Source organism: Lepidochelys olivacea (genome assembly GCF_965140295.1).
Source record: "Lepidochelys olivacea isolate rLepOli2 genome assembly, chromosome: 8".
NCBI classification, from domain to species: Eukaryota; Metazoa; Chordata; order Testudines; family Cheloniidae; genus Lepidochelys; species Lepidochelys olivacea.
The window spans coordinates 39,973,947-40,000,668 of NC_140418.1; the positions used below are offsets into that span (position 1 = coordinate 39,973,947).

Genomic DNA, 26,722 nt, shown 5'->3' on the forward strand with positions numbered 1-26,722 from the left:
CCTCCTTGGACTAGCACAAATCTGAAGTTTCCATGGGTCTGTGGTGGCCAAAGCAGCAACGCAAAAGCTCTTCCCCACACCAGGCAAGCTGCCCTCAACGTGCCTCAGAGCCACCGTGGCTTAACAACCATGTAAAAGAAGCAGTGAGAGATAAAAAAGTATTGTTTAAAAAGTGAAAGTCAAATCCTAGTGAGGTAAATAGAAAGGAGCATAAACACTGCCAAATTAAATGTAAAAATGTAATAAGAAAAGCCAAAAAGGAGTTTGAAGAACAGCTAGCCAAAAACTCAAAAGGTAATAACAAAATGTTTTTTAAGTACTTCAGAAGCAGGAAGCCTGCTAAACAACCAGTGGGGCCCCTGGACGATCAAGATACCAAAGGAACGCTTAAAGACAATAAAGTCATTGCAGTGAAACTAAACCATAGAATATCAGGGTTGGAAGGGACCTCAAGAGGTCATCTAGTCCAACCCTCTGCTCAAAGCAGGACCAAGCCCCAATTTTTGCCCCAGATCCCTAAATGGCCCCCTCAAGGATTGAACTCACAACCCTGGGTTTAGCAGACCAAAGCTCAAACGCCTGAGCTATCCCTCCCTATCCCAATTCTTTGCTTCAGTCTTCATGGCTGAGAATGTTAGGGAGATTCCCAAACCTGAGCCGTCTTTTGTAGGTGACAAATCTGAGGAATTGTCACAGATTGAAGTGACACTAGAGGAGGTTTTGGAATTAATTGAGAAACTTAACAGTAACAAGTCACCAGAACCAGATGGCATTCACCCAAGAGTTCTGAAAGAACTCAAATGTGAAATTGCAGAACTATTAATTATGGTTTGTAACCTGTCCCTTAAATCAGCTACTGTACCCAATGACTGGAAGACAGCTAATGTAACGCCAATATTTAAGAAGGGCTCTAGAGGTGATCCTGGCAATTACAGCCCGCTAAGTCTAACGTCAGTACTGGGCAAATTAGTTGAAACAATAGTAAAGAATAAAATTGTCAGACACATAGAAGAACATAAATTGTTGCGCAAAAGTCAACATGTTTCTGTAAAGGGAGATCATGTCTTACTAATCTATTAGAGTTCTTTGAGGGGGTCAACAAACATGTGGACAAGGGGGATCCAGTGGACATAGTGTACTTAGATTTCCAGAAAGCCTTTGACAAGGTCCCTCACCAAAGGCTCTTACGTAAATTGAGTTGTCATGGGATAAGAGGGAAGATCCTTTCATGGATTGAGAACTGGTTAAAAGACAGGGAACAAAGGGTAGGAATAAATGGTACATTTTCAGAATGGAGAGGGGTAACTAGTGGTGTTCCTCAAGTTTCAGTCCTAGGACCAACCCTATTCAACCTATTCATAAAATGATCTGGAGAAAGGGGTAAACAGTGAGGTGGCAAAGTTTGCGGATGATACTAAACTGCTCAAGATAGTTAAGACCAAAGCAGACTGTGAAGAACTTCAAAAAGATCTCACAAAACTAAGTGATTGGGCAACAAAATGGCAAATGAAATTTAATGTGGATAAATGTAAAGTAATGCACATTGGAAAAAATAACCCCAACTATACATACAATATGATGGGGGCTAATTTAGCTACAACTAATCAGGAGAAAGATCTTGGAGTCATTGTGGCTAGTTCTCTGAAGACGTCCATGCAGTGTGCAGCGGCAGTCAAAAAAGCAAAAGGGATGTTAGGAATCATTAAAAAAGGGATAGCGAATAAGACGGAGAATATATTATTGCCCTTATATAAATCCATGGTACGCCCACATCTTGAATACTGCTTACAGCTGTGGTCCCCTCATCTCAAAAAAAAAAAATACTGGCATTAGAAAAGGTTCAGAAAAGGGCAACTAAAATGATTAGGGGTTTGGAACAGGTCCCATATGAGGAGAGATTAAAGAGGCGAGGACTTTTCAGCTTGGAAAAGAGGAGACTAAGGGGGGATATGATAGAGGTATATAAAATCATGAGTGGTGTGGAGAAAGTGAATAAGGAAAAGTTATTTACTTGTTTCCATAATATAAGAACTAGGGGCCACCAAATGAAATTAATGGGTAGCAGGTTTAAAGCAAATAAAAGGAAGTTCTTCTTCACTCAGTGCACAGTCAGCCTGTGGAACTTCTTGCCTGAGGAGGTTGTGAAGGCTAGGACTATAACAGGGTTTAAAAGAGAACTAGCTAAATTCATGGAGGTTAAGTCCATTAATGGCTATTAACCAGGATGAGTAAAGAATGGTGTCCCTAGCCTCTGTTTGTCAGTGGGTGGAAATGGATGGCAGGAGAGAGATCACTTGATCATTACCTGTTAGGTTCACTCCCTCTGGGGCACCTGGCATTGGCCACTGTCGGTAGACAGGATACTGGGCTGGATGGACCTTTGGTCTGACCCAGTGTGGCCATTCTTATGTTCTTACAGGCAGGAGTACTGCCTGAGGCAGTGCTATTGAAGCCAAAGGCCAATGCTAGCACAAGAACAAATGGGGATAAACTGGCCTTGAACACGCTCAGGCTGAAAATGAGAAGAGGGCTTCCAACCATCAGAGGAAGGAAGTTCTGGAGCAGACTCCCAATAGGGGTTGTGGGAGCAAACACCCAAACTGATTTAAGATGGTGCATGATAAGTTTATAAATGAGATTATATGACAGGGCTGCCTGCAATAGCAGGAGATGGAACTTGGTGATCCAGCAGGTCCCTTCCAGTCCTGTATTCCTGTAGTGGGCAGGAGCTCTGGATAAGGCACATTCCTGCATCTCACAGGATCACCTGGAAAGAGCAGCACAGCAGAGGGCCTGGTGCCAGAGCTATGCACCAACCAGCCCCTACTAGCAGGCTCTGTGGAGAAGTTGGGAGCAGTGCCAGGGTCAGCACGCACAGGGCTCCTGGGAGGGGCTAATTGATGGCTCCATTTTATCTCTTGTTACTCAGTACACAGGTCTGGCACTCCCAACCCACTCCTAATAGAACAAGCCCAATTCCCAGCCTGGCCCAACCCCTTCATCATATGGGCTCAAGCACTCCCAGTCCACCCACCTTGGCAGAGGTGTCCCAGGCTATCACTGGCTCTGTCAAGTCATAAAGCAGATGGCAGAGAGACAGGGGGCTTGTGTGAGGTGTTGGCACAGGTGACTTCCTTCTCTGGATCAGAGGAGCTGAAGTACTCAGCAATAGAAATAGCAGGATGAGCAGCTAGGCAGGTCAGATTCACCACTTGGAATCCTGCAGGAGTATGGAGAATCCTGTTCATAGGGATTGCTGCACAAGAGAGATGTCTGTGAAAAGGGTCAAGAAGGGACGCATGCAAGAGACAGTGGTTTATGCGTGTGACAAATAGGATATTACCTATAAGGGGGTGTATGAGTTGAAGCCTTGTGTGAGTGGCATGTGTGTGTTTCCATACGTATTTGCACAGACATTTAAGCCAATGCAGGGGAGGGCTGAATGCACAGAGGCCAGAAAGCCATTCTGCTGGGCAATCCCATCTCCACATTTCAGAGGGAGAAGAGCAGGAGCTGCTGTGCTATGGTGTGTCATTCCTTTCCTGACACTTGCCCAGGTACCAGATGGGCTCACAGATTCACTTTAACAGATTCACAGATTGCAAGGCGAGAAGGGCCCACTGTAATCATCTAGTCTGTCCCCCTGTATAACACAGGCCAGAGACCTGCCCTCAAATAATTCCTTGACCAGATCTCTTAGAAAAACATCCAATCTTAATTACAGAATTGTCAGTGATGGAAAATTGACTGTGACCCATGGTAAATTATTCCAGTGGTTAATTACCCTCATTGTTAAAAATTTACACCTTATTTCCAGTCTGAATTTGTCTAGCTTCAACTTCCACCCACTGGATCGTGTAATACTTTCTCTGCTAGACTGAAGAGCCCATTATTAAATATATGCTCCCCATATAGGTATTTACAGACTATAATCACGTGCCCCCTTAACCTTCTCTTTGTTAAGCTAAATAGATTGAGCTCCTTCAGTCTATCACTATAAGGCAGGTTTTCTAATGTGTTAACCATTCTTGTGGCTCTGCTGTGAACCCACTCCAATTTATCAACACTGTTCTTGAACTGTGAGCACCAGAACTGGACACAGTATTCCAGGAGTAGTTGAAGCAATGCCAAACACAGAGGTATAATAACCTCTCTGCTCCTACTTGAGAGTCCCGTGTATCCAAGAATCACATTATCCCTTTTGTCACAGTGTCACACTGGGGGCTTATGACCCACAAACCTTTTTCAGAGTCACTGCTTCCCAGCATAGCCCCCCATCCTGTAACTATGGCCTACATTCTTTGTTCCTAGATGTATATAGTTATATTTAGCCATATTAAAATGCATATTGTTTGCTGAACATAAGAACAGCCATACTGGATGAGACCAATGGTTCATTTAGTCCAGTATCCTGTCTTCCAATAGTGGCCAATGCCAGGTACATCAGAGGGAATGAACAGAATAGGTGAGTGATCATCAAGTGATCCATCCCCTGTCGTCCACTCCCAGTTTCTTGCAATCAGAGGCTAGGGACACCCAGATCATGGGGATGCATTCCTAACCATCTTGGCTAATAACCATTGTGCCCACCTTACCAAGCAATCCAAACTGCTCTGTAACAGTGATCTATCCTTTTCATTATTTACAACTCCCCCAATTTTTGTGCCGTCTTCCAACTTTATCAGGGATGATTTTATGTTTTCTTTCAGGTTATTAATAAAAATGTTAAATAGTGTAGGGCCAAGAACCTATCTCTGGATTACCCGACTAGAGGAACACACCTGTTCGATGATTTCCTGTTTACAGTTACATTTTCAGACGTATCGGTTAGCCGTCTTTTAATCTATTTAATGTATGCCATCTTCAATTTACATCTTTGTAGTTTTTAAATCCAAGTATCATGCCATACCAAGTCAAATGGCAGAAGAAGTCTAAGCATGTTACATCAACTCTGTCACCTTTATCAATCAAATTTATAATCGCATCAAAAAAAGATATCAAGTTAGTATGACAGGATCTATTTTCTATAAACTGGTGTTAAATGGCATTAATAATACTACCCTCCTTTCATTCTTTATTAATCAAATCCCATATCAGCCACTCCATTATCTTGCCTGGGCTGGATGTCAGAATGACAGACCTATAATTACTTGGGCCATCCCATTTACCCTTTCTAAATGTTGGCACAACTTTATCTTTCTTCCAGTCTTCTGAAACTTCCCTGGTGTTCCAGTCTAACTGAAAAACAACATTAACAGTCCAGTTAACAGTCCTGACTGACTGCTCAGTCAGATCTTTGAAAACTCTTGGATGCAAGTTATCTGGACCTACTGATTTAAGAATGTCTAATATTAGTAGCAGCTATTTAACAAGGAAAGAGTGTTATCATCTTATGGAAAGCAGTCTCATCATATATTTTTTTCTTAAATACAGAACAGAAATATTAATTGGACACTTTTGCCTTTTCTGCATTATTATTGATAATTCTACTATTTCCATCCAGTAATGGACCAATACCACCGTCCGGTTTCTTTTTGTTCCTAATATACTTTTAAAATTCCCTCTTATTTTCCTTTACTCTGATAGCCATAGATTTATCCTTGTGTTCCTTTGGCTCCCTTGTCAATTTTCTACAATTGCAAGCTTCTTATTTATATTCATTACTATTACTATTAACTTCTATTTGTTATATATTATTATTTTTATTTTTTATAGTTGCCTTCATTTCTCCTCTAAACGAGGTCATTTTTTAACCAATATGGCCTTCTTCCTCAATTGTGACTTTTTGGGTGGGTATCTAGTACCATGTTCTTAAACAATTCTCAATTATCATTCATATTTTTCTGGTTAAATTCTTTCTCCTAGCTCATGTGGCTCATAATTGTTTTCAGCTTTATTCATTGGCTATAGCACCAAGAATAAATATCATGGTCTGGACTTTATTCTTTTTCACATTATAATGCAGAAAATGCAAAAGTGTTCAATTAATATTTCTGTTCTGTGTCTGAGAAAAAACGTATGATGAGACTGCTTTCCATAAGATATTAACACTTTTTCCTTTCCACTAGTATCTCGGTCTGCAAAGCATTCTGTGTGTTTTTTTGCTGAGGTCTTTGGTCAGTTCAAGGAGCTGCCTATTGCTAAGGCTGTTAGTCAATCTGGACAACTTCCAGACTGGCTATTGCAAAGCCATTGGTTGATCCAGGAATATATCTGTTCTGGTATGGCAAGAGTCCTTAGTCAGTCTGGGGAGCTGCTTGTCAAGGTGTTGCAAGGACTGTTATTTGGACTATGGTTAATCTGCAGAGCTGTCTATGTTGGTGTCACAGGGCTCAATTGGGACCAGCTGTCTACCTGGATAGTGTAGGTTTCAGGATGTAATTTTAAATAAATTATTAGTATAGTATAGGCACTGCAGGTAGCAAACCCTGTGTTAAGATAGCCTAACACTTCCTATTGTAGGACCCCATTTTCAGATGCTTATAACTTTGTCAAACTTTTAACTGGTTTCAGAGTAACAGCCATGTTAGTCTGTATTCACAAAAAGAAAAGGAGTACTTGTGGCACCTTAGAGACTAACCAATTTATTTGAGCATGAGCTTTCGTGAGCTACAGCTCACTTCATCGGATGCAAAGCTCATGCTCAAATAAATTGGTTAGTCTCTAAGGTGCCACAAGTACTCCTTTTCTTTTTGTAAACTTTTAACTGTTAAGGCTTAAATATTCCCTGATCAGCATCTACCTTGGGCTGAATATTTTGGGAAAGTTTCAGCAAAACCAGTTCAGTCATTTCAGAGAATGAAGCTAGGGGAAATATGTTGTTTTGCCCATGATAAAAATGCATTCTGCCATTTAATTGAGAAACTCTAGCACTTCTATGCTTTCGAGTAGGAACTTCTTGCAATCCCCTGCCTCACTTGCTACACACCTTATAGCTTCTGCACCAAATGTGGTGGGACTCCTACAGACTACAGAGCATCGTCCATCTAGTGCACTGAATGAGGCAGGGGTTCTGTGAAAAAAATGGTATGGGATTATGTAATTAAAGACTGCATCATAATACATGCAAGGGAGATGAATTAAGCTTGCATGGACAACCCTAATTCTGACATTTCCTAACTTTTGAGTGCTTGACTTTGTAACCTTCATAATATTCTTTAACATAATTTTTAAAATATAATTATTGTTGTGTTTATTATGATGGTGCATAAAGATCCTGATCAGGAATGGAAGCCCATTATTCTAGGCTCTGTATAAACACAAAGGAAGAAATGCCTCCAGTACCAAAACCTTAAAATCTAATGTGCCTGTTGTAGAGGCTTGAATATGGTCTTGAATAACTATCCATCTGGGTGTTGTTGGGACCAGTGTGGAGTCTGGGAGCTGTCTGGGGTTTGAAAAGGTTATTGTTTGTCAATAACAATAGTCTTGTGTCTGGGTGCTGTGACAGCTTTGGCAGAGTCTGAGGAGTCAGCTGTTTGAGTGCTGTGAGGATTGGTGCTGCTCTCTGGAACTTGTCTATTTAGGTATGATAGGAGCCAATGTTTGGTCTGGGACAGCCCCCTGTCTTGGTGGTGGCGTGTTTAGATGGGGTTTGGGAAAATAGATGCCTTGGTTTTGTAGGAGTTATTCTGGTATGTTCTAGGGCCATTGTTTGGTTTCTGGCGCCCACTGTCCGGATTTAGTAGAAGTGGTTAATTCCAGAGAGAGTTGTCCATATGTGTGATTTAGGTGCCATTGTTTAGTGCCAGGGGAGCCATCTGTCCAGGTGTTGTAGGGATGAGTGTTGGTCCTGGGGAGCTGTGTGTATGTTGTTGGGACTTGTGAGACATCTGTCTTTTTGTTGTGGTGGTCAGCACTAGTTCTGAGGATCCTTCTGTGAAGATGTCGTAGGGATGGTGTTAGATTTTTGGAACTGTCCGTCTGGGTGTTGTAGGAGGTCAATGTTGGCTCCAGGGAGCCATTTCTGTGTATGGACAATGTTGGGTTTAGGGAGCCATCTGTATGAGTGTTTAGGAACAGGTATTGGGTCTTGTGTGCCAGCTGTCCGATTTTGTAAATATCATGTTGGGACCCAGGAGCCACCTTTGTTGGAGTCACAGGGTCAGTATTGGATCCCTGTAGCTGTCTACCTGGGTTTTGCTGTGATGATGCTGGGGCTCAGAAGCTGTCTGGGTGTTGGAGGGATGGTGTTGGTGCTCAGGAGAAACTGTCTGGGTGTTGGGGATATACTGTTGGGGCTCGGAAACTGTCTATTGGAATGTTGGAGGGATGGGGTAGGATCCCAGAAGCTGTCAGTCTGAGTGCCATAGGGACTGATGTGGGGCCCAGGGAACTCTCTGTGTGTATGTGTTTTCATCCCTTACTCTGCAGATCCTCGATCTCTAGGATCTCTCTCCACAGTGATCTGCTCCAATTCATTGCTTCCTCTTGTGGAAGTAAGCACCATTCCAGCAGCCTGCCTCAAGGGATGAAAAGTGAAATTGATGCTATGCTGTGCGGGAGGCAAAGCTCTCTGGCCTGTGTCCATGTGCAGTGATAGGAAGGCAGAGATCTTAACAAAGCTGGTATGGGGAGCTCAGGGAGGCTGCATTGCTGGCCGCTCCTTCCCTAAGCCAGGAACCTCTGTGTGCCCTTTGGCAGTGTAAGGCAGATGCTGTGCCCAAGGCTGTCTGCTGGGTGAGGTTGTGGGTTGGGAGAACAGGCTGCTGTCTGGATGGTCTAATATCCAGATCTGGGTGGAGGGGGTGGGGTGGGGGGGTACATGAGTGGGAACCCACAGCATGGCCAATCCTTCAAAAAAGTCAGTTCAAAGGGCAGTTTGGGTGAGAGCTATTAAGCTTCTGCCAAGCCAAGCGCCTGCTGAGCCTTGCTTTTGAGGAGGTCTGGCATGCTGAACTGGGAGGGCCAGGCTGCTCAGCACTCTCGCCCTGGGAATTCAAAGGAGGGTACTTAGGACTATTGGGATCTGTACGTGGCCCACTCACAACTGCCTCCAGAGAGAAGGGGTGTGGTGTTGTTGTCAGTACCCAGGAACAGTACCCAGAGGGATCCAATACAGAGCAGCCACATCTCATGTGAGATGCAATATGAGGGAAGGGTGCCCAGGGGGAATACTGCGGATGCATGCCGATGAAGTGGGCTGTACCCATGAAAGCTTATGCTCAAATAAATGTATTAGTCTCTAAGGTGCCACAAGTACTCCTGTTCTTTTTGTGGATACAGACTAACACGGCTGCTACTCTGAAACCTGTTAGGGGGAAGTAGCACTGTAGCAGAGAGGTGCCCAGGGGAGCAGAGCTGTAGGGAAGTGATGATACGAAGGTTCATAGCCATAGAGGTGCAATGCCCGGGGTAGCAGGGCGATAGGGAAGTGATGCTGCAAAGGTTCGTTGTCATTGGGATATGGTGCACAGGGAAGCAGGGCATTGGGGAAATGATGCTGCCAGGGTTCGTAGCCATAGGGATACAGTGCACAGGGGAGCAGGTCAGTAGGGAAGTGATGCCGCGAAGGTTCATTGACATAGGGATGCAGTGCCCAGTGCAGCAGGGAGATAGGGAAGTGATGCCGCGAAGGTTTATTGCCATAGGGGTGCAGTGTTCAGGGAAGCAGGGCAGTAGGGAAGTGATACTGCTAAGGTTCATTGCGTATGGTTGCGGTGCACAGTGGAACAGAGCGGTAGGGACATGATATTGTGGTTCTTTGCCATAGAGGTGTGGTGTCCAGGGAAGCAGGGTAGTAGGGAAATGATGCCACGAAGTTTCATTTCCATAGTGGTGTGGTGCCCAGGAAAGCAGAACTGCAGGGAAGTGATGCCGTGGTTCATTGCCATAGGGGTCCTGTGCCCAGTGGAGCAGCGTGGTAGGGAAGTGATACCATGAAAGTTCATTGCCTTAGCGGTGTTTTGCCCAGATGAGCCAGGCTGTAAGGAAGTAATGCCGCCAAGGTTCTTTGCCATAGAGGTGCCGTGCCCAGGGCAGTAGGGAAGAGATACCGCAATGGTTCATTGCTATAGGGGTGTGGTACGCAGTAGAACAGGGCTGTAAGGACATGATGCCATGGTCCATTGCCATAGGGGTTGGTGCCCAGGGCTGCAGGGCAGTAGGGAAGTGTTTTTGTGAATGTTCATTGCCATAGGGGTGCGCTGTCTAGGGGAACAGGATGGTGTGGAAGTGATACCATGAAGATTCATTGCCATACGTTTCCGGTGCAGATTGAAACAGGGTGGTAGTGACTTGATGCCGCGGTTTATTACCATAGGGCAGTAGTTCTCAAACTTTTGTAATGGTGATCCCTTTCACATAGCAAGTCTCTGAATGCGACCCCCCCCTTATAAATTAAAAACACATTTTTATATATTTAACACCATTATAAATGCTGGAGGAAAAGCAGGGTTTGGGGTGGAGGCTGACAGCTTGCGACCCCCCCCCCCAATGTAATAACCTCGCGACCCCCCTGAGGGGTCCCAACCCCAATTTGAGAACCCCTGCCATAGGGGTATGGCACCCAATGATGCAGGGCAGTAGGAAAGTGATGCTGTTGTTCATTGCCATGGGGTAAGGCGTCCAGGGCAGCAGGGCAGTAGGGAATTGATTCTGCAAATGTTCATTGCCACAGGGGTGTGATGCTCAGGGGAGCAGGGCTGCATGGAAGTGATGCCGTGGTTCATTGCCATATGGGTGCCTTCCCAGTGGAGCAGAGCTGCAGGGAAATGATGCCATTGGGGTACGGTGACCAGTGGAGCAGAGTGGTGGGGACACGATGCTGCAAAAGTTCATTGCCTTAGCAGTGTTTTGCCCAGGAGAGCCAGGCTGTAGGGAGGTGATGCTGCAAAGGTTCTTTGCCTTAGGGGTGAGGTGCCGAGGGCAGCAGCATGGTAGGGAAGTTATTCCGTGAATTTTCATTATCATAATGGTGCAGTGTCCAAGGGAGCAAGACTGTTAGGAAGTGATGCCGTGAAGGTTCATTGCCGTACGGTTGTAGTGCACAGCGGAACAGGGCAGTAGGGATGCAATGCCGTGGTTCATTGCCATAGGGGTGCGATGCCCAGTGGAGCAGGGCGGTAAGGAGTTGATGCCATGAAGGTTCATTGCCGTACAGTTCTGGTGTGCAGTGGAACAGGGCCGTAGAGTCGTCATGCCGTGGTTCATTGCCATAGGAGTGAGGTGCCCAGAGCAGCTGGGAGGTAGGGAAGTGATGCCACGTATGTTCATTGCAGTAGTAGTGCGGTGTGCAGGGGAGGAGGGTGGTAGGGAAGAGATACCGCGATGGTTCATTGCCATATGGGTGCAGTGTGCAGTGAAACAGGGCGGTGTAGATGTGATCCCATGGTTCTTTGTCAAAGGGGTGAGGTGCCCAGGGCAGCAGGGTGGTAGGGAAGTGATTCCGCTAATGTTCATTGCCATATGGGTGTGGTGACCAGGCGAGCAGGGCAGTAGGGAACAGATGCCGCAAAGGTTCATTGCTGTACTTTTGTGGTGCACAGTGGAACAGGGCAGTAGGGACATGATATTGTGGTTCATTCCCATAGGGATAAGGTGCCCAGATAGCACGGTGGTAGGGAGGTGAAACCGCGAAGGTTCATTTCCATAGCAGTGCGGTGCCCAGGGAAGCCGGTCTGTAGGGAAGTGATGCCGTGGTTCATTGCCATAGGGGTGCGGTGCCCAGTGCAGCAGAGTGGTATGGAAGTGATGCTGCGAAGGTTCATTGCCATAGGGATGCAGTGTCCAGGGAAGCAGGGCAGTAGGGAAGCGATACTGCTAAGGTTCATTGTCGTATGGTTGCGGTGCACAGTGGAACAGGGTGGTAGGGACATGATATCATGGTTCTTTGCCATAGTGGTGTGGTGTCCAGGGAAGCAGGGTAGTAGGGAAATGATGCCATGAAGATTCATTTCCATAGTGGTGTGGTGCCCAGGAAAGCAGAACTGCAGGGAAGTGATGCCGTGGTTCATTGCCATAGGGATCCTGTGCTCAGTGGAGCAGGGCGGTAGGGAAGTGATACTATGAAAGTTCATTGCCTTAGCGGTGTTTTGCCCAGATGAGCCAGGCTGTAAGGAAGTAATGCCGCCAAGGTTCTTTGCCATAGAGGTGCCGTGCCCAGGGCAGTAGGGAAGAGATACCGCAATGGTTCATTGCTATAGGGGTGTGGTACGCAGTAGAACAGGGCTGTAAGGACATGATGCCATGGTCCATTTCCATAGGGGTTGGTGCCCAGGGCTGCAGGGCAGTAGGGAAGTGTTTTTATGAATGTTCATTGCCATAGGGGTGCGCTGTCAAGGGGAACAGGGTGGTATGGAAGTGATGCCGCGAAGTTTCATTGCCGTACGTTTCCGGTGCGCATTGAAACAGGGCGGTAGGGACTTGATGCCATGGTTCATTAACATAGGGCAGTAGTTCTCAAACTTTTGTACTGGTGACTCCTTTCACACAGCAAGCCTCTGAGTGTGACCGCGCCTTATAAATTAAAAACACATTTTTATATATTTAACACCATTATAAATGCTGGAGGAAAAGCAGGGTTTGGGGTGGAGGCTGACCGCTTGCGACCCCCCCAATGTAATAACCTCGTGACCCCCTGAGGGGTCCTGACCCCAATTTGAGAACCCCTGCCATAGGGGTATGGCACCCAATGATGCAGGGCAGTAGGAAAGTGATGCTGTTGTTCATTGCCACAGGGGTGTGATGCACAGGGGAGCAGGGCTGCAGGGAAGCGATGCCGTGGTTCATTGCCATAGGGGTTTCAGAGTGGTGCCGTCCCAGTGGAGCAGGACTGCAGGGAAGTGATGCCATCAAGTTTCATTGCCATTGGGGTACAGTGACCAGTGGAGCAGAGTGGTGGGGACACGATGCTGCAAAAGTTCATTGTCTTTGCGGTGTTTTGCCCAGGGGAGCCAGGCTGTAGGGAGGTGATGCTGCAAAGGTTCTTTGCCATAGGGGTGAGGTGCCGAGGGCAGCAGAGTGGTAGGGAAGTTATTCCGTGAATTTTCATTATCATAGTGGTGCAGTGTCCAAGGGAGCAGGGCTGTTAGGAAGTGATGCCGTGAAGGTTCATTGTCGTACGGTTGTAGTGCACAGTGGAACCAGGCAGTAGGGATGTGATGCCGTGGTTCATTGCCATAGGGGTGCGGCACCCATGGCAGCAGAGTGGTAGGGAAGTGAAGCCACAAAGGTCATTGCCATAGGAGTGTATTGCCCAGTGACACGCAGGGTAGTAGGGAAGTGATGCTGTCGTTCATTGCCATAGGGCTGAGATGCCCAGGGATCAGGGCAGTAGAGAAGTGACACCGCGAAAGTTCATTGCCATAGGAGTGTGATGTCCAGGTGAGCAGGGTGGTAGGGAAGTGATGCCATGAAGGTTTATTTCCATAGGGTGTGGAGCCCGGGGAGCAGGGCTGTAGGGAATTGGTACCATGATAGTTCATTGCCATAGGGGTGCGTTGCCCAGGGGAGCAGGGTGGTAGGGAAGTGATGCTGCGAAGGTTCATTGGCATTAGGGTGCGGTGCCCAGGAGAGTAGGGTGGAAGGGATGTGTAGAAAGAATAGTAAATATGGTAGGCGACCAGCATGGCTTAACAGTGAAATCCTTACTGATCTTAAACACAAAAAAGAAGCTTACAAGAAGTGGAAGATTGGACAAATGACCAGGGAAGAGTATAAAAATATTGCTCAGGCATGCAGGAGTGAAATCAGAAAGGCCAAATCACACTTGGAGTTGCAGCTAGCAAGAGATGTTAAGAGTAACAAGATGGGTTTCTTCAGGTATGTTAGCAACAAGAAGAAAGTCAAGGAAAGTGTGGGCCCCTTACTGAATGAGGGAGGCAACCCAGTGACAGAGGATGTGGAAAAAGCTAATGTACTTAATGCTTTTTTTGCCTCTGTCTTCACGAACAAGGTCAGCTCCCAGACTACTGCACTGGGCAGCACAGCATGGGGAGGAGGTGACCAGCCCTCTGTGGAGTAAGAAGTGGTTCAGGGCTATTTAGAAAAGCTGGACGAGCACAAGTCCATGGGGCTGGATGCTCTGCATCCGAGAGTGCTAAAGGAGTTGGTGGATGTGATTGCAGAGCCATTGGCCATTATCTTTGAAAACACAATGCGATCGGGGGAAGTCCCGGACGACTAGAAAAAGGCTAATGTTGTGTCCATCTTTAAAAAAGGAAAGAAGGAGGATCCTGGGAACTATAGGCCAGTCAGCCTCACCTCAGTCCCTGGAAAAATCATGAAGCAGGTCCTCAAGGAATCAATTCTGAAGCACTTAGAGGAGAGGAAAGTGATCAGGAACAGTAAGCATGGATTCACCAAGGGCAAGTCATGCCTGACTAATCTAATTGCCTTCTATGACGAGATAACTGGCTCTGTGGATGAGGGGAAAGCAGTGGACGTGTTGTTCCTTGACTTTAGCAAAGCTTTTGACACAGTCTCCCACAGTATTCTTGCCAACAAGTTAAAGAAGAATGGGCTGGATGAATAAACTATAAGGTGGATAGAAAGCTGGCGATATTGTCGGGCTCAACGGGTAGTGATCAATGGCTCCATGTCTAGTTGGCAGCCGGTGTCAAGTGGAGTGCTCCAAGAGTCGGTCCTCGGGCCGGTTTTGTTCAATATCTTCATTAATGATCTGGAGGATGGCGTGGATTGCACCCTCAGCAAGTTTGCAGATGACATTAAACTCGGAGGAGAGGTAGATACGCTGGAGGGTAGGGATAGGATACAGAGGGACATAGACAAATTAGAGGATTGGGCCAAAAGAAATCTGATGAGGTTCAACAAGAACAAGTGCAGAGTCCTGCACTTAGGAGGAAAGAATCCCATGCACCGCTACAGACTAGGGACCGAATGGCTAGGCAGCAGTTCTGCAGAAAAGGACCTAGGGGTTACAGTGGACGAGAAGCTGGATATGAGTCAACAGTGTGCCCTTTTTGCCAAGAAGGCCAATGGCATTTTGGGCTGTATAAGTAGGGGCATTGCCAGCAGATTGAGGGACGTGATTGTTCCCCTCTATTCAACATTGGTGAGGCCTCATCTGGAGTAGTGTGTCCAGGTTTGGGCCCCACACTACAAGAAGGATGTGAAAAAATTGGATAAAGTCCAGCGGAGGGCAACAAAAATGATATGGGGACTCGAACACATGACTTATGAGGAGAGGCTGAGGGAACTGAGATTGTTTAGTCTGCGGAAGAGAAGAATGAGGGGGGATTTGATAGCTGCTTTCAACTACCTGAAAGGGGGTTCCAAAGAGGATGGAGCTAGACTGTTCTCAGTGGTAGCAGATGACAGAATGAGGAGTAATGGTCTCAAGTTGCAGTGGGGGAGGTTTAGGTTGGATATTAGGAAAAACTTTTTCACTAGGAGGGTGGGGAAGCATTGGAATGCATTACCTAGGGAGGTGGTGGAATCTCCTTCCTTTGAAGTTTTTAAGGTCAGGCTTGACAAAGCCCTGACTGGGATGATTTAGTTGGGGATTGGTCCTGCTTTGAGCAGGGGGTTGGACTAGATGACTTCCTGAGGTCCCTTCCAACCCTGATATTCTATGATACAATGATTCTGTGAAGGGAAGTGATGCCCCCAAAGTTCATTTCCATAGGGGTGCGGTGCCCAGGGGAGCTGGGACATAGGGAATTGATGTCGTGGTTCATTGCCATAGCTATGCTGTGCCTACTTAAGCAGGGCAGTAGGGAAGTATTCCTGTGAAGGTTCATTTCCATAGGGGTGCGGTGCCCAGGAGAGCAGGGTGTTAGGTTAAGTGATACCGCAAAGGTTCATTGCCTAGGGGTGCAGTGCCCATGACAGTACGGCAGTAGAGAAGTGTTCCCCCGAAGATTCATTGCCATAGGTGTGCGGTGCGCAGGGGAGCAGGGTGCTAAGGAAGTGATGCTGCAAAGTTTCTTTGTCCTCGGGGTGCAGGGGAGCAGGACAGTATAGAAGTGATACTGCAAAGTTTCATTGCCATAGTATGCAGGGGAGCAGTATGTTTAGCAGATTCTAAAGTGATGCCACCAAGGTTTATTGCCACAGGGGTTTGTTGCCAAAGGGATCAGGGCGCTAGGGAAGTGATGGTTCATTGCCATAGGTGCTGTAACCAGGGGTGCAGGACCGTATGGAAGTGGTACAGCAAAAATTTATTTCCATAGGGTTGTGGTTCCCAGGGGAGCAGGCCAGTGGGGAAGTGATACCGCAACGGTTCATTGCGCAGTGCCCAGTCTAGCAGAGTGGTAGGGAATTGATGCCATGAAAGTTCATTGCCATTGGAGTGTGTTTCCCAGAGGTGCAGTGCTGCAGGGAAGTGATACCGCAAATACTCATTGCCATAGGGGTGCAGTGCGCAGGGGAGCAGGGCAGTATAGAAGTTACACCACAAAGGTTTATTGCCATAGGGGTGTGTTGCCCAGGGGAGCAGGGCTGTAGGGAAGTGATACCTCGAAGGTTCATTGCTGTTGAGGTGCGGTGCCCAGGGAAGCAGGAACCTGAGTGTTCATCATTTTCGTAAGAGCCCTTTCTGAGGGAATCAACACCAAGGCACATTTTTGAAGTGTAGTGCAGTGTTTGGGTGGCTGTTCCGGGAATCACTGTACTGTTCTCTGCCCTAAGGGGAGGCATGTTAGAAATAGTCCCAGCTGTGCTTTCACACAGCAAGGGCTGGAGAAGATGCTGGAGTGAGACGCTGATGGAGCTTAATCTGTGCGCTTCAAAAAGAAGACTTACAGGCTATAATTTCACTGTGTAAGTGCTTTCATGGGATGAAAATATTTCTAGCAGAGAAAGAGTGCAAGAGCCAATGGCTGGAAACTGAAGCAAGACTTTCACATTAGAAATAAGGCATATCATCTTAGCTATGAAGGTGATTAACCCTGGGAACAAACTGCCAAGGGAACTGGTGTATTCTCTAGCTCTTGATGTCTTCATATCCAGCTGACTGCCTCTCTGGAAGATGCTTTAGTCAAACACAAGTTACTGCGCCCAGTACAGGAATGAATGGTTGAAGTTCTCTGGCTTGGGCTACACAGCAGGTCAGACTGGATGAACTGTTGGTCCCTCCTGCTCTTAAAATATGTGAATCCCACATCTCATTGTGTTCCCCCAATGCTGCCTCCACTGCTGTGCTTCCCTGCCCCTTCCCACCCTGCCATACCCCCCCATTTCCCTCTCTGCACACTCCCAGCCCACCACACTGCCATTCCTCTTTGCTCTCCCACACTCTTCTGTGCTCACCCACTCCACCGCGGTCCATTGTCCCTCCCACGCCACAGTTATCGTCCCTTGCTGCTGCACCATGTTCTCCCATACTCCCACCTCATTTCCCCCATCCCTCCTTACCCTACTCTTCAATCCCTTCCCTCCTTGCCATGCTCCCTGCCCCACTGCCCTACCCCGTCCCTTCTGCACATGCACAGCACCTTGCCATGCTCACCCGTGCACCCCTTCGCAACACTCTGTTGACTCTCCCCAATGTACTCCCCTGCTGTGCTTCACCACCGCTACCCACCCCACTTCTTGTCCCTCTCCATAATGTTGCCATGCCAGCTCTCTCAGCCTGCCTCCCTCTGCCAGCTGCCTGCCTTTCACTACCTATCCCCAGGCACTTTCCTATTGTCCCACTCATCTCTCCCTGCACCCTCCGTCATTGGCTCAGCCTCCTCTTCCCTCCATCCTACCCCCTGATTTTCTTGGCCCTACATGCTTCCCTCCCCCTTATCGTTGCTTACTGCTCCCTTATGCCCCCCCACTGCAGTCCCCCTCAGCTTGCCTGACCCCCCAGCTTACACAATGCTGAAAGCACTACTTGTCCATTTCTCTGGGCATTTATAGGGATTTCTAAAAGGTTTTGCACAAACACATGTAGCCCTCACTGAGTCCCAAATTTTTACTCCCTTCCATGCACAGACACACTCAGATGCACAGCCCCTGGAAATAGCATGGCCCATACCAACACTGACTCCCCTCCCTCCTAAGTGCAGTTGAGCTCCTCGGGCCTGCATGGGCAAATCAGGTGTTTTCGTGTGGGCATGTGCAAGCCTTTTGTCATTAGCACCTGTCATGGGTGAGCACCTGATTTTGCAGCTGAGCAAATGGACATCGCTGTGATGTGTCCATTTATTTGTGCCCGTCTGTGTGTGTGAGTGTTCACATCCAGGTGTGTGAGAGCACGTTTGCCCATGCATGTATGTATGCATGTCTGTGTGAGTGTATGTGAGCGTGAGCGTGTGACTGTGCATGTCCCTTTGTGTGAATGTGCATGTTTGTGTGATTGTGCACATCTGTGAGTGTGTGACTGGGCACGTCCATGAGTGTGAGTGGGCATGTCCATGTCTGATGTGGGAGTGCCTGTGTCTTTGTGCTCTACTAGTCAGGTGTCCCCTGCCCTAATCTAACTCCAGTGCCAAGCTCTGGGGCAGGGAGTTGCTTGGTGATGGAGTTGGATATGGATAGGGCCCTACTAAATTCGTGGCCATGAAACATGAGTCACAGCCCGTGAAATCTGGTCTTGTGAGTGCTTTTACCCTATACTATACAGATTTCATGGGAGAAGCCAGCCTTTCTCAAGTTGGGGGTCCTGACCCAAAAGGGAGTTGCAGGGGGGTCATAAAGAATTTTACAGGGGACTTGGTATTGCCACCATTACCTCTGCGTTGCTTTCAGAGCTGGATGGCCAGAGAGTGGCGGCTGCTGACTGAGGGCCCAACTCTGCAGACAGCAGCGCAGAAGTAAGGGTGGCAATACCATACCGTGCCACCCTTACTTCTGTGTTGCTGCTGGCAGTGGCTCTGCCTTCAAGGCTGGGCTCTCTGCCAGCAGCCGCCGCTCTCCAGCTGCCCAGCTCTGATGACAACGCCACTGTCAGCAGGAGTGCAGAAGTAAGGGTGGTAGTACTGCAACCCCCCCCTATAATAATCTTGCAAACCCCCCCCACACACACACACACAACTTCTTTTTGTGTCAGGACCCCTATGATTACAACACCATGAAATTTTAGATGTAAATAGCTGAAATCATGAAATTTACAAATTTTAAAATCCTATGACTGTGAAATTGACTAAAATGGACTGTAAATTTGGTAGGGCTCTGTATATGGAGGGTGGCAGAAAGAAAGCAGAGTTGTGGAGAGTGAAGAAAAACTGGTGGGAAAGGAGAGAGATCCAGAGGCTGGGAGCTGGCATGGTCAGTGGTGGGGAAGGGCTGGCAAAGACAGGGGACTAGTGAAGGATGGAGGTGGGTGGTACTGGCTGGGGTTCTGCAGAGGCTGAGCCGGGGCCAGTGGAGGTCTGGGGGAACTGGAGCAGGTTAGGAGGAGTAGGTTAGGGGAAGACCTCATTGGGCAGTGTTGGCCAGATAGTTTGGTGGAGCCTAGGGTGGGGCCAGTGGCTCCCAAGTCACTGGTAAAGACAGCAGATATCAGAGGAAGCCTGGGGGAAAGAGGTGCAAGGCAGAGATGCAGGGGTGGGCTGATGCAGGCTGGAGGGGCTGGCAGGGTCCTGTGGGGAGTGTGTAGACTGGGGGCTGTATAATGATGTGACCCTGTCGTCCTTTTTCTGCTCCTAATTAGAGTCCCCTGAGCGGAACAGGCTGTGAATGGGGCTCTGAACCGAGGTATGTCCGCACGGCTTCCACCAGGGTGTTGCAGCTAATGTGCCCCAGGGGATGGGCCATGGGAGGACCCTCCCTGCCCATGGGAGGGACTCACAGGGGGTGACATAACCGATACAGGAGCTGGGGGAGGGAGAACCTGTGGGCATGATATAGCCGCTGCAGTAGCCAGTGGTGTGGGGGGCACTATGGGGACCTCACAGGTGATGCCGGAGCAGCGGGTGGGAAGCAATGGGGATGAGGCAGTCACTGCAGGAGCTGCCGGAAACCAGTGGGGGTGACACAGTTATTTCAGGAGCTGCAGGTGTAGAGTGTGGTGGCTGATGGGTTATTTTTGAAAAACAACAATTTCAAGAACATCAGTTGATCTTTAACTCTGACTCCCAGTGCCAACCCCTTCTGTCTGACCTGCAGCTCCTAGCCCCATAGCTCTCACCTCTGACTCAAGCATCCAATCTGTGTGGCTTGACCTCTGATCCCCAGCACCTGATCCGTGGCGCCAATCCCCTGACTCACTGAGCTCAGATTTTGAGCCCTGGCTCTGCAGGGACCTGGCTTAGTGAACTTATGTATTTACTTGTAGGAAGTCTGCCTTGTGTGAAACCAGTGCCAAAGGAGACTCAAGAGTCACTGTGCCCAAGAGCTCAGAGCTGTGGGAAGGGAAGCAGGCAATGGAAGGGAACTATTGGAGAGGGGCATTGGGGCACAGTAGAACTGGGAAGGATTTTCAGTGGGTGTCAGGGTTCCCCCCACACACTCTGAACTCTGGGGTACAGATGTGGGGTCCCACATGAAAGACCCCCTAAGCTTATATTCTACCAGCTTAAGTTAAAACTTCTCCAAGGCACAAATTCCTTTCCTTGTCTTTGGACGGTATATTGCTGCCACCACCAAGTGATTTACACAAAAATTCAGGGAAGGGTCACTTGGAATCTCTATCCTCCCAATATATCCCCCAAGCCCCTTTACTCCCTTTTCTGGGGAGGCTTGAGACTAAAATACCAACCAGTTGCCTTAGCAATGTGAGCTCAACCAGACCCTTTGTCTTTAGGACACAGAAATCAGTCAGGTTCTTAAAAGAAGAACTTTTATTATAAAGAAAAAAGTAAAAGAATAACACCTGCAAAATCAGGATGGAAGATAACTTTACAGGGTAATAAAAGATTTAAAACACAGAGGATTCCCCTCTGGGCTCAGCTTCACAGTTACAAAAACAGGAATGAAACTACCTCTGTAGCATAGGGAAATTCACAAGCCAAAACAAGAGATAACATAACGCATTTCCTTGCCCTACTCACGGTTTCTGTGGTTTTAGATGGATTATTCCAGGTATATGTTTTAGGAGATATTGTGTCTGCTTGGCTTCTCCCTCCGGAGAGGGAACAACACACAGAATAACAAAACTATCCTTCCCCCGCCCAGATTTGAAAGTATCTTCTTTCCTCTTTGGTCCTTCTGGTCAGGTGCCAAGTAGGTTATTTGAACTGCTTAACCCTTTACAGGAAAGGCAATCCAGTACAGCTGCCAATCATACACAAAGGTTACTACCCTTCCCCCTATATTCATGACAGTGGGAGTGACATGGGGACCCTCTGTGGGTAGCAGCAATGTCTGATGCTGTGTCACACTCCAGGCTCTGGGCTGGCGATGTGGCAGCTGGGTGGTTTTTCTCCCCCAAATTGTGGTATTGTATGCCTGTTTCTGTGGGGGAGTAGTGTGTGTGTGTGTGTGTGTGTGTGTGTGAGAGAGAGAGAGAGAGAAGAGAGAGAGAGAGATGGTGTTTCCAGGGTGGAGAAGCACTGTGCACATGTTTGTACAGTACAGTGTTTTCCTTGGGAACCAGGGTATTGGGGGAGGGTGATGCGGGGGGGATACTGTTATCTGTGCGATGAAGTATTTCTGTGGCGGGGGGGGGTATAAGGTGTCTGTGGAGGAGATGGGGAGAGCATTGTGTATATGTGTGGATATTGTGTCTGAGTATTTGATGTGTATATCCAGCATTGTGTCATGTATTTACGTGTTGGAAAAATTGTGTATGTGTGATGAGTTTGTGTGTGGTGGCAGTATTGTAGATATATTGTGTCTCTCTGGAACAGTATTGTGTGTCTGCAATGTAGCATATTGAGGGGAATCCCACATGTTTTGAGGTGTATTGTGTGTGGTGTTGAGTATGTGGAGTGTGTTTGTGGTATACTGTGTGTGGGTGTATGTGAGAGATGTAGAGTGTGGGGGTGTATTATGTGTGTTATAATGTGTGGAGGATGTAATGTGTGTGTGTGAGAAAGGAATGTTGTGTGCATAGGAATATAGTGTGTGTGGTATTGTGTGTGCAAAGGAGTAGTATATGTGGCATAGTGTGTTTGTGTGAGAGAGAGAGAGGGAGGTGTAATGTGTGTGGTATAATGTGTTCTGGGTGGGGGTGACACAGAGGCAGAAGGGAGAAGTGTACGTGGCATTGTGTGCATGTGTTTATGTGTGTGAGAGAGAGGGGTGTTGTATGCGTGGTATACTGTGTGGGGATGAGGGTGACAGATAGGCATAAGGGAGTAGTGTGTGTGGCATTGTGTGTGTGTGAGAGACAGAGGGGTGTTGCGTGTGTGGTATAGTGTGTGTGGGTGAGGATGACAAAGAGGCAGAAGTGACTAGTGCGTGGCATTGTGTATATGTGTGTGTGTGTGTGAGAGAGAGAGAGGGGTGTTGAATGTGTGCTATAGTGTGTGGGGGTGAGGGCGACATAGGCAGAAGGGTGTAGTGTGTGAGGCATTGTGCGTGTGTGTGTGTGTGTGTGTGTGTGAGGCGGGGGTGTTGAATGCATGATTTTGTGTTTATGGGTGATGATGACAGGGGGCAGAAGGGAGTAGTGTGTTTGGCATTGTGTTTATGTGTGTGTATGTGAGAGAGAGAGGGGTGTTCTATGTGTGGTATAGTGTGTGGTGGGGAGGGTGACAGAGGCAGAAGAGAATAGTGTGTGTGGCATTGTGTGTAGGTGTGTGCATGGGGGGTGTTGTGTGTGTGGTATAGTGTGTGGGGGTGAGGGTGACAGAGGCAGAAGAGAACAGTGTATCTGGCATTGTGTGTATGTATGTGTGTGAGAGAGAGAGGGGTGTTGCATTCATGGTATAGTGTGTGTGGGTGAGGATGACAGATGCAGAAGAGTAGTGTGTGTGGTATTGTGTGTTTGTGTATATGTGAGCGAGAGGGGGCGTTGTGTGTGTGGCATAGTGTGTGGTGGTTTGGTGCATGTGGTATTGTGTGTATGTGTGTGTGAAAGAGGGGTGCTGCGGGTATGGTGTGTGTGAAAAAAGGGTGGTGTGGTATTGTCTGTGACAGAGGCAGAAGGGAGTAGTGTGTGTGGCATTGTGTGTGTGTGTGTTTGTGTGAGAGGGGGGGGTGTTGCATGCATGGTATACTGTGTGTGGCTGAGGGTGACAGAGAGGCAGAAGGGAGTAGCGTGTGTGACACTGTGTATGTGTGTGTGGGGGGGCTTGCATTTGTGGTATAATGTGTTGGCGGTGAGGGTGACAGAGAGGCAGAAGGGAGTAGTGTGTATGGCATTACGTGTGTGTGTGAGAGAGAGAGGGGGGTGTTGTGAGTGTGGTATAGTGTGGGGGGTGAGTGACAGAGAGGCAGACAGGAGTAGTGTGTAGCACTGTGTGTGTGTGAGAGAGGGTGGGGTGTTGTGTATGTGGTATAGTGTGTGTGGATGAGGGTGACAGAGAGGCAGAAGAGAGTAGTGTGTGTGGTATTGTGTGTGTGAGAGAGACAGGGTGTTGCATGCGTGGTATGGTGTGTGTAGGTGAGGGTGAAAGAGAGGCAGAAGGGAGTAGTGTGTATGGCATTGTGTGTATGTGTGTGTGTGAGAGAGAGGGTGTTGCGTGTGTGGTATATTGTGTGTGTGGGTGTGAGCGACAGAGAGGCAGAAAGTAGTAGTGTGTCACTGTGTGTATGTGTGTGTGTGAGAGAGAGACAGAGAGAGAGAGACAGGGGTGTTGCGTGCGAGATATAGTGTGTGTGTGGCTGAGGGTGACAGAGAGGCAGAAAGGAGTAGTGTGTGTGTGTGTGGCACTGTGTGGATGTGTGTGTGTGAGAGAGAGAGGATGTTGCGTATGTGGTATTGTGGGTGAGGGTGACAGAGAGGCAGAAGGGAGTAGTGTGGGGAGCACTGTGTGTATCTGTGTGTGTGGGAGAGAGAGTTGGTGTTCTCTGTGTGGTATAGTGTGTGGCGGGGAGGGTGACAGAGGCAGAAGAGAATAGTGTTTGTGGCAGTGTGTGTGTGTGAGAGAGAGAGAGCCGGGTATCACGTGTGTGGTATAGTGTCTGTGGGTGAGAGTGACAGAGAGGTAGAAGGTAGTAGTGTGTGTAGTATTGTGTGATCCCTGCAGCACAAAAATAAAAGAGGCCAAAGCAGCCTCCCTTGGGTCCCAGCACCTGGCTGGATCTCTCAAGGTGGGTGCTCTGGAGGGGGGTGTTCTGTGTGGAGAGCAAGGAGGCCCTGGTATGTGTGTGTCCATTTGGGAGAGTGGTGAGCGGGGTGGGGGGATTTTTGTGACTGGTACTCCAATTACTTGGCTGTCCCAAGGGCAGAAGAGCAGTTGGTACTTGGTACAGCCTGCTTGTGCCTGGTGCAGAGGAATGACTGGTGCCCAACGATGCCTGGCTGTGCCTGAAATAGGGGAGTGACCTGTGCCCAGGGGTGGCTGGCTGTGCCTCAGCAGAGAAAGTGGATGGTTCCCAGAGATGCCTAGTTGTGCCCAATATGAGGGAGTGCCTGGTGCCCAGAGATCGTAGAATCATAGAATATCAGGGTTGGAAGAGACCTCAGAAAGTCATCTAGTCCAACCCCCTGCTCAAAGCAGGACCAACACCAGCTAAATCATCCCAGCCAAGGCTTTGTCAAGCCTGACCTTAAAAATATCTAAGGAAGGAGATTCCACCACCTCCCTAGGTAACGCATTCCAGTGTTTCACCACCCTCTTAGTGAAAAAGTTTTTCCTAATATCCAACCTAAACCTCCCCCACTGCAACTTGAGACCATTACTTCTTGTTCTGTCATCTGCTACCACTGAGAACAGTCTAGATCCATCCTCTTTGGAACCCCCTTTCAGGTAGTTGAAAGCAGCTATCAAATCCCCTCTCATTCTTCTCTTCCGCAGACTAAACAATCCCAGTTCCCTCAGCCTCTCCTGATAAGTCATGTGTTCCAGTCCCCTAATCATTTCTGTTGCCCTCCGCTGGACTCTTTCCAATTTTTCCACATCCTTCTTGTAGTGTGGGGCCCAAAACTGGACACAGTACTCCAGATGAGGCCTCACTAATGTCAAATAGAGGGGAACGATCACATCCATCAATCTGCTGGCAATGCCCCTACATATATATCCCAAAATGCCATTGGCTTTCTTGGCAACAAGGGCACACTGTTGACTCATATCCAGCTTCTCATCCACTGTAACCCCTAGGTCCTTTTCTGCAGAACTGCTGCCTAGCCATTCGGTCCCTGGTCTGTAGCGGTGCATGGGATTCTTCCATCCTAAGTGCAGGACTCTGCACTTGTTCTTGTTGAACCTCATCAGATTTCTTTTGGCCCAATCCTCCAATTTGTCTAGGTTACTCTAGAGTCTAGACCCTATCCCTACCCTCCAGCGTATCTACCTCTCCTCCCAGTTTAGTGTCATCTGCAAACTTGCTGAGGGAGCAATCCACGCCATCCTCCAGATCAAATATTGATCAGATATTGAACAAAACCGGCCCGAGGACCGACTCTTGGGGCACTCCACTTGATACCAGCTGCCAACTAGGCATGGAGCCATTGAACACTGCCCACTGAACTCGATAATCTAGCCAACTTTCTATCCACCTTATAGTCCATTCATCCAGCCCATACTTCTTTAACTTGCTGGCAAGAATACTGTGGGAGACCGTGTCAAAAGCTTTGCTAGAGTCAAGGAACAACACATCCACCGCTTTCCCCTCATCCACAGAGCCAGTTATCTCGTCATAAAAAAAAATAAAAAATTTTCCAGTCGTCCGGGACTTCCCCCGATCGCCATGAGTTTTCAACGATAATGGCCAATGGCTCTGCAATCACATCCGCCAACTCCTTTAGCACTCTCAGATGCAGTGCATCCGGCCCCATGGACTTGTGCTCATCCAGCTTTTCTAAATAGTCCCGAACCACTTCTTTCTCCACAGAGGGCTGGTCACCTCCTCCCCATGCTGTGCTGCTCACTGCCATAGTCTGGGAGCTGACCTTGTATGTGAAGACAGAGGCAAAAAAGGCATTGAGTACATTAGCTTTTTCCACATCCTCTGTCACTAGGTTGCCTCACCCATTCAGTAAGGGTCCCACACTTTCCTTGACTTTCTTCTTGTTGCTAACATACCTGAAGAAACCCTTCTTGTTACTCTTAACATCTCTTTCTAGCTGCATCTCCAGGTGTGATTTGGCCTTCCTGATTTCACTCCTGCATGCCCGAGCAATATTTTTATACTCTTCCCTGGTCATTTGTCCAATCTTCCACTTCTTGTAAGCTTCTTTTTTGTGTTTAAGATCAGCAAGGATTTCACTGTTAAGCCAAGCTGGTCGCCTGCCATATTTACTATTCTTTCTACACATCGGGATGGTTTGTCCCTGTAACCTCAATAAAGATTCTTTAAAATACAGCCAGCACTCCTGGACTCCTTTCCCCCTCATGTTATTCTCCCAGGGGATCCTGCCCATCAGTTCCCTGAGGGAGTCAAAGTCTGCTTTTCTGAAGTGCAGGGTCTGTATTCTGCTGCTCTCCTTTCTTCCCTGTGTCAGGATCCTGAACTCGACCATCTCATGGTCACTGCCTCCGAGGTTCCCATCCACGTTAGCTTCCTCTGCTTATTCTTCCTGGTTTGTGAGCAGCAGGTCAAGAAGAGCTCTGCCCCTAGTTGGTTCCTCCAGCACTTGCACCAGGAAATTGTCCCCTACACTTTCCAAAAACTTCCTGGATTGTCTGTGCACCGCTGTATTGCTCTCCCAGCAGATATCAGGGTGATTGAAGTCTCCCATGAGAACCAGGGCCTGCGATCTAGTAACTTCTGTGAGTTGCCGGAAGAAAGCCTCGTCCACCTCGTCCCCCTAGTCCGGTGGTCTATAGCAGACTCCCACCAC

General features: G+C 48.0%; 1 protein-coding gene across 5 annotated transcripts in view; it reads left to right on the forward strand.

Annotated features, from left to right (window-relative positions):
- PCDH1 (protocadherin 1) overlaps positions 1–26,722 on the forward strand; it is a 190,479-nt gene that overhangs the window by 96,095 nt on the left and 67,662 nt on the right. Inside the window, exon 5 of one of the 5 annotated variants that reach the window (XM_084636549.1) lies at positions 19,544–19,587. The exons of the other annotated variants lie outside the window; for them this stretch is intronic. Coding sequence (XP_084492675.1) covers positions 19,544–19,569 — 26 coding nt within the window. The 3' untranslated portion in view covers positions 19,570–19,587. The remainder of the gene's footprint in view (positions 1–19,543; positions 19,588–26,722) is intronic. 5 annotated transcript variants of the gene reach the window in all.